Source organism: Empidonax traillii, unplaced genomic scaffold, assembly GCF_003031625.1.
Source record: "Empidonax traillii isolate 1590-97213 ecotype Southwest subspecies unplaced genomic scaffold, ASM303162v1 scaffold278:size663781, whole genome shotgun sequence".
NCBI classification, from domain to species: domain Eukaryota; kingdom Metazoa; phylum Chordata; class Aves; order Passeriformes; family Tyrannidae; genus Empidonax; species Empidonax traillii.
In genome coordinates, this window is record NW_020955471.1 from 145,110 (window position 1) to 153,593 (window position 8,484).

General features: G+C 49.5%; 1 protein-coding gene across 1 annotated transcript in view; it reads right to left on the reverse strand.

Annotated features, from left to right (window-relative positions):
- Window positions 1-3,839, reverse strand: part of EGLN3 (egl-9 family hypoxia inducible factor 3) — a 29,393-nt gene extending 25,554 nt beyond the window's left edge. Inside the window, exon 1 of the mRNA XM_027890164.1 lies at window positions 3,317-3,839. Coding sequence (XP_027745965.1) covers window positions 3,317-3,673 — 357 coding nt within the window. The 5' untranslated portion in view covers window positions 3,674-3,839. The remainder of the gene's footprint in view (window positions 1-3,316) is intronic.
- Window positions 3,840-8,484: the final 4,645 nt, after the last annotated feature.

Genomic DNA, 8,484 nt, shown 5'->3' on the forward strand with positions numbered 1-8,484 from the left:
CCATTATATCACCCTTTCACACATGGTCCCTGGAGCATCACCTGATCCCGGGGGGCACTCGAGGTGACTGGCCTCACAGATCAAGCTGCAGCTTTTCTTCCTGGTCCCAACCACCCACCAGCTTTTCTTCAAGCAAATCTCCAATAGAGTAGAAAGAGGTCCTCAAAACCAGAGTGACCTCTGTCCCTGGGCCAGAGCATCCCTCACTCAAGGACGTGAATCTTCTCACTCTGAGGAGAGGGCTAAACCTGGGTCAGCAACACCTCAGTGATATACTTAGCCATTTACCTACTAAAAAAGGGGAACCGTTGTAATATCTTACTAGAAAACGGAGACTCTAGTTGAGGAGAATGCAAAAGCCAGCAAGCAGTGCAAGTCTGTCAACAGAGGAATCCTTTTGTTATCTGGTTATTATTTTGATCATTTAACCATGTTTTGATCATCTAACCAGCTAATATTTTAAAGTATGACTTACTCCAAAGATAGATTTTTATCTAGTCTGCAAAGATGAAAGGTTATGTTTCACTATCAGCCCTCAAATTTCAACCAACAGCTCATAAGGATATCCAATACTCTTGTAAAATTTTACTTCTGTCCACTCTCTTCGATGCAATTTTAAGTTTCTTGAAATGCTCTTGAAATTCACTTGGAAACAGCAAAATCCTGGCTTGTTTCGCTCATGTAACTACAAGGAAAGTTTCCTTTAATGGACAAAAGTTCTTCTTGTGGTCCTCTGTGCAGTTACAAAAACATGAAGCACTTCACACTAACCTGATAGTAATCTGACATAATTACCAGGGAAACCTCTCCCCCCCTTCCAACACTTAGGCTGAAGACTAAAGTCATACTACTTATTTAAAAGTATAAACCTTTAAATAATGATGGGCTGATATGAGATGGGATACATTTTCATGACAAGAGGAGTTACCATGTAGCCAAAGGCTTGCATTTTAAACAAAGTGTTCTGGACTCTTAGCTCGTCTAATATCTATATCCCAAAACAATAAATTACAGCAGGACATGTCCTGCAAAGAAGTTCTATGAAAGTTTATGGGCATCTATTTATGTGTATAATCTGTCAGATAAAAATACACTGAATTTAAATTTGGTATTTGTGTATATGCATTCACAAGACTTTAGATGACAAGCAAAATGGGAAGGTTTAATGGTGGAACAAAAATGTCTATAGGCGACGTGGGAACCTGCATGCACTGTAGTAGTCAGTTGATTAGTCACAGGAATAATCTTCCTGCTGAAGACATCCCACATCTCAGTTACAGATGGCAGCTGCTATTCCAGGGCCTCACATATCCATGGTACTTATTATTATAACAAGGGGATAGGTTACTATTAATGTCTGATAAAAATTTCTCTGCATTTAGTTTTACAACCAATATTGAGTGCCTTTCAGTCCTGGACTGTTGTGTAGCACTTTCATGCATTGTTCAGAGTCTGACACTTTCCACACTAAATCATAAGTATCAAAAGTCTCTCTTTATAGCAGTAGCTTGGTGTCTATTCATAAAACAAGTTCTGTCCTTTCTGTTATTACCATTTGTACAAAAATGACTTCAAGAACAACACAATTCAGTTTTAAAATCACCTCACTCCCCAAAAGACTCTTCTCCCTAGCCAGTGCCAAAAGCCTTCACTCATCCAGTTGTCTCTTTTTCCAAATACCTTGTAAAAAGGCTGGACAACCTCCTTTCACTTCAACTTTAGAGTAAACCCCTATTCTCTCACCCCCTCAACACCCACCCCATTAGCCAGTAACACACTTTCAGCTATAAACAGATAAACAAAGTCACCTAGAGAAAGGACCAGGATGACCTTAAAGGTATGCCAAAGCAGAATGGTTATTTATACCTCCTAATACCAGGCTCCCAACAGGAATAAATGAAATCCAATCTACCCACATTTTAAACCATATCTACCCAAGCATTAACTGAATTGATGATCAGTAATTCAGTGGAGCTAAGCATAGGAGCAGTGTTTCAACCTTTTATTATTCCCACCCGTAAGTGGAATTGGGGGGGGGGGCTCACGCACAGGTTTCAGTGTGTTCCCAAGCAACTGGTAAGCATCACCATTCTGTTTTCTTCCTTTTTCTGGGGGGGAAAAATAAATCTCAGTACCACTCACACATCCCCTTAGTCCAGTGCAAGTAAGGACCAAAAGAAATGCCTAACTGCTCACTATTGTCATTTTTTAAAAGTTTCATTGCTTTTTGTTTCTGGCATATCTCTGAAAGCAGTGGACATTTTGAAATTGTACTATGTATTACAGAAATAAAGAAATGGGGATGTTTTCAGCATTCAGGACAATGAATGAACTTAGTTCCAAGCTAGTTCACTTTGCCACAGAAAAACAGAGAAAGAAAGAAAAGACAAGTTATCCCAAACTAATGACACTGCAAGTGCAAATAAACTTCATTGGGAAAGAAACCAATAATATAAGTGTCCTATAACAACACAAGTGTCCTCTCCATTTCGGAGCAAAAAAAGCCTAGAAAAAACAACTCTTCTCTTTAAGACAAAAGTTTGCAATGCTCAAACTGAGCATCCCTTATTTTGTGCCACATACCCTATGCAATAACGATAATCTCTTTTGCTACAGGACACTGGCATGAGTAGGAACCTCGAAACTACTTTGTATAATACTACCACATGCGTGCAAACAACCAAATAATCGGATCCGAGCCGGGTACGTTCGCAGGGAGGGGCGGAGAGCTTCCTCACCCCCGAAACATAGGCAAGGCTAGACGTTTTTGGTGGGGTACGCCCCGCGCTGGTCCACCCTCTCTGCACCTGGGGCGAGCAGCAGCGAGCGGCGGGGTGCAGCGGGTCTGGCCCCACCACCGAGAAGCGGGGAGCCGCCTGCAGCCCCCTGGACGGCTGCGAAGTGATCGCCGGTGCCACACAGGGGAACAGGCAAGGGACTGGTCGAGGTCCGGCAGCCGAAGAGCCCAGGGAAAACCCAGCAAGAGGAGCCGCCCCGGAGCGCTGCCGGCACCGGCGGGGCGAGGGACCCGCAGCGGGCGGCCCCGCTTTCAGCGGAAGCCCCGCACCCGGCCGCCCGCCGGCAAGGGCTGGCGAGCGGCTGCCGTCGTGGGCGTCCCTCGGGCAGTGCACGGCTCCTCCGCCACCCGGGGCGGTGCTCCGGGACAGCCCGAGCCCACAGGCACCCACAGGCAGATAGCGCGGACGCCCGTGGAAAGTTTGAAGCAGGTCCCACGAGCAGCTGCGAGGCGGGTCGGGCCGGCTGGGAGCCGGTGCCGGCGGGCGGGCAGGAGGGACGGGACCTCGCGGACCCTCACCTTGGATCGCTCTTTCACGTAGTACTTGCCGAGCCGGCTTCCGCAGTACATCACCAGCCGGTCTATCAGCGTGAGGAGAAAGTTGATGGCCTCGCAGCCCTCCTCCGTGCCACCGATCCACTTGATCTGGTCGCCGCGGAGGTGCCGCTTGGCGATGCCTCGGCTGGGGCCGGCCAGCTGCCCGTCGGCCAGCTCCCCGTCGCGGTGCATCCGCTTCACCCGCTCCAGCACGCAGTCCCCCACCACCTCTCCCAAGAAGTTGTCCAGGTAGCAGAAGCCGATGTCGTGCAAACAGGGCACGACGTACTCCAGGGCTATTCTCTCTAGGTCCAGCCTCATGATGTGCCCCAGCGGCATGGCGCGGCGTGGACGGGCGCGCCGGTGCCCTGCCGGCGCCCGCGTCGGGAGGCGATGCCCGCCGGGCCGCCGCCGGCTCCAGGCCGAGCCGGGCAAGGGCTCCGCCGCGGCGCGGGGCCAGGCGAGGCGAGGCAAAACTTTCGCCGCGGCTGGCTCGGCTACACACCGCGGCCCGGCGCTGCGGGAGCGGCGGTGCTGCCGGAGCCCCGCGCTGCTACTGCGGCCGCTGCTGCCGCCGCCCCAGCAGCGTGCGGGACCGCCCGGGGCGTGCGGGAGGGCGCGGCAGCCCCCGCCCGGCGCGCGGACGGCGGCGCAGATGGCCCCGCGCTGATTAACGCGCCGGCTACGTGCGGGATGTGTGCTCCCGCCGCCGCGCGGGGGTGGGGCCGCCGGCGCGGGACGAGCGCCCCGCCCACTCCCCGCCCGCGGCAGCGCGGGCAGCCAATCGCCTGGGGCGGGGCGGGGCCAGCCTACGGGGAACAGGGGGTGAGGGCTCCCACACGTGCGCGCGGGGGGCGTGGCCCGCAGTGCCACCTCCTCGCGGGGTGGGCGGGCCCAGCGCCATTGAGGAATTCTCGCCTCGCATGTCGGCGGGGTTGAAACCCTCTCGGCCCCAGCGAGCAGTCCCGCAGGCAGCCTAGGGGACAGCGCACCGCACCTCGCCGTACCCCGCCGCTCCGGGGCTGTTGGACTAGTCCAAGCCCCCCGGGACTTCTCCTGCCGCCTTTTACCTCCGACTGCTGCGGCGGCAGGTTCAGCACCAGAGGGGAGTGTCGCATTAGGCGGCAGGTACAGCTTTTCTGGGCGAGGAATGCACTGCTTTATAAAGGTTTATGTAATAAAATAACACTTCCCTGAGTTATTTATCCCAAAGGGCCCGCCAGGTTGCTTGGCTCTGCTAGCAGGAAACACCTCCTGGACCGTCGGCGGCTTCGTGCCACGCCGGGACAACTGCAGTCAAACCGTGAAAAACTTCATTTCTCGGTTTCAGACCAAAACTCACCACTACTCCGCGTGACCCTTTGCCGATAACACTGTCCCTGCACCGACCGGCCACGAAACACTGTCCTGCTGTCGCTGTTCAGTCTTTCTCCGACCGAGCAGCACGCTTTCATGGAAAAACGCCTCATGAGAAAGGAAAAATAAATAACCGCTCAGCTCCGCTCACACACGCAACATGCCCGGGATTCATTAAACAAACAAACGAAGCCTCTACAGAAACCAAAACCAAAGCAAAGACACGTTGCGGAGAGACACTGCTTGCGGCCAAGCCGGGCGGGACACCGTTCGGGACAGGGCGGACGTGCCTAACTCGGTGTCCCTGAAGTTACCCGCATCACGCCCCGCTCTAATTTCGCCACTCCGCAGCTCTCCGTGTGACGAGGGCATCCATCCTGCTCTGCGGAGACCTGTGCTGTCCCACGTGCCCGCACACGCACACCCGCCTCCCGCAATTCCACCGATGAGAGCGCGGGCTCAGTGCCACCCGGGATTCCCGCAAGATGCGGCGGGGGTGTATGCGTGTCGTTCCCCGCGGAGCCCCACGCATAGCCCGGCACAGCGGCAGGGCACAGCGCGGCAGTGACATGCGCTTCAGCTGGAACCCGGCACGCTTCACCCCCAAAAAAGGCAACATCCGTGCTGGTCCATTTCTTCCCCTTCACGTCGCGAATCCTGACGGGATTACAAGCAGTGCGTGTTGCTGATGCTGCTCGAGCTGCAAACTCCGGGTTCCGTCATATGTAGGGTCACGTATCCCACGTTTGTTCTCCTTGAATCCAGTAGCATCTACCCCTCAGTGCACAGCACTAAGCACAGGTCTAATCCTCTAAAGTTATTCCCTAACAACTCTATCGAGATCCAAGCAGTATTATATCAGATAAATTCATATGTGGTGAGATACGGACTGTCAAAGGACTTCATTTGGTTTAGGTACACACTTCACATTTAAGTGGTCTTATAACTAATAAGATACAATTCTGCATCTAATGCTTATCTGAAAAATCAGTCAGGCATGATAGACTAAGAGCAGCTGTCATAATCAGCAAGGGATGCAAGATCGGTTCAACTACAAAATGTCAACGTTATGAAATTTGGATACATTAGAAATATTATTGCTGCATTGTTGTACTATTCACATTTCTTTGTCATGTAAAAGCCATTATGTGCCAAATTCTTTTGCCTTTCTTGGATTTTTCCCCCTTTTCATGTTTACACAGCCATGCAAGCACGAAGTCCTGTGCCAGAATCAGGTATTTCTAGATTCTGACCTTCTAGCCTTTCTGTCAAGTGTAATGATGCTGCTTTGACAAGTGAAGAGCTGAGAGGGATGTCTTCCAGCAGTAGCTGAAGTTGGTCATTACAGCTTTATTTTTCTCCTTTAGGGAGAGTTAGGCAGATCTGCACCAGAAAATTCACCTTACAGAGTTAGAGATTTGTCTTAGAAAGCTAAGTCCGTGGCCCCAGTTGCAGAGTGAGGTTCACAGAGTTGCAAATTCCTCAAGCATTGATAAGTCACATCTTCCTCGGGAGGGCATCTGCTGCCCTTTGTTTGCAAATCAGGTTTTCTGGTGGACAGCGTGCTTTGTCCCTTGAAGCATGATGTGCTTTTCACACTAGCATTTGCAGTAGCAGTCAGACATATTACTGTTACATGTGAAGATAAAACATCAGGAGAAACAAAACCAAAGACTAGAGATTTTTATTTATTTTTATTTACTGGTGCTATTTTATTTCAGCTGTTTGCCCCTTAGGTTGTGGGAAACATGATGTTGATGAAGATGTGTGATCGAGATTGTGATTGTTTAGGTTAGAAACTCTTTCTCCATGCATACAAACTGTGCCCAGCAGCAGTCTTCACATCATTATACAGGAATGAATTTGTAAACTGAGCAATCACAGCCTCTATCAGGCACATTCATCATCACCAAGGAAGGACAGATTCCTGCCTAGCCCACAGACACACTGCAAGAGTTCTCTTATTCCCCTTAGGGGTAGCAAAGCTGAATCAAGAGATGCTGGATTGCAACTGTAGTAATTCTCTAGCTAAACTATGAACTTGTCAATAAAGGTGCAAAGCAGTCCTCAGCATATGCTATCCTGTTCAAGAACCACCTAGAGGAATAGGAAAACCACCCAGAGGAATAAAAGAGCCAGAGCAGGACCAGACATTGAACCTCTCCCCCCACTCTACTGCTTCCCAAACAAAGCTATCATGTAGTTCATACAATGTAAGTGTTGCACAGGGCACAAATAAAGGCATGAAGGTGTGAAACCAAGCAATTCACAATGTCACCCACACTTTTGGACATGCATAAAGTTTATTTACATTGCTGTGTATCACAGGCATGAAAGGTGTCATCACATTCAATTACCTATGAGCAATCCCTCTGCCATGTAAAGCCCTGTTTCTCCTTACACTGTAGAAAATTTTATTTTCCCTTCTAAAACTAATTCTGTATTTTCTTACTTTCCATTCTATTTCCATTCATTTTTAAAAGTTCTGAGTCTGTTGCGTACACCTGCTGCTATGGCACATAGTAAAGTTCAGTAGACCAAAGCAGGGCATTAGCACGCTGGCAGAATGATTTTAAGGAGATTTGTTTTAGAGGATTAGAATAATTGGTGTCAGTCAGGTTGGATACTTGTTACACACTAATGTGTTTTTCTTACAACAGAATTTACAGATGAACTGCTTCACACTTTTTTAGAGTAGTGAGTTTTAAACATTTTGAGCCTTGTTTTCAGAGTTTTCCTTTTGGAAAGCCAGACTACTTCAGTACCAAGGGCTGAACTGCAAAGGCCCCAGGAAGAGAAAGGGAAGAAGTGAAAAGTATTCTTTATATCAGTGAGAAACTCTAAAATAGTATTTTTAATACCTCACAATGCATTGATGTCTCATGATCTAGTAAGGCATTAATTGAAGCCCTGCCTACAGAAGCTACTTTTCTGGCAATGTTTGTATGGTTATACAACCCCTCTGGCTAAGGCAGTGTTTGTATAGGGATGGCACACCAGTGCTAGCACACCTTGCTGTGCCTTCTTGAGAGGTCACTAACCCGCCTGCCCTTCCCTCTGCTGCAGGTTGCTACGTTTCCTCTGACAGAAGTGAACCTGTGTTTCTGCCTCAGCCCCTTCAAAAGTGCAAAGTCCAGAGCCTTACACCCACCTTCACTGGAGGCTTAGTTTTACATCAAAAAAGCTGAGGCATCAGCACCTGTACCATTACTCTGCCTGCAGTGCAAGTACCAACTCCTGGCAGAGCAGTCATGTTTTGGTGTGGTGTCTCCTCCAACTACAGCAGTGAGACTTGACAGAGCTCCTTTGTCAGCACCCTTAATATTATGTCATACCGAAAGCAGGCATGAGGGCAAAGGTACGTGTCATGGCTTGAGGTGATCTAGCAACTCATTTAGCGCCTTTTCCCCCACACCTCTCTTTGCACTTTCTTTGGCACACCTTGGACTCCTTCACAGCCAATCCCATTTGCTAAGGTGGCAAAAAAGCTATCCTGAGCAAAACAATAAAGAAAGAGTCATTGTATACCAGGTTGAGGAGTTAAATTATCTTGGGTCAGGTCCAGTGAGATGCACTGGAAGGACGGGAATCATTGGGACTGACCTGCTTGGGCAGGAGTAAATGATCTGATAAACAAGAAGGAACACAGGTTACAGAGAAGGCTGGGGTACTCAACAAGATTTTTGCCACAGTCTTCACCAGCAGTCAGGCCTCCCATGTGTCTCAGTCCCTGAACTTCTAGATGGGGGTTGTGGGAGTGAAGTCTCTCCCATTGTAAGTGAAGAGCAGGTTCA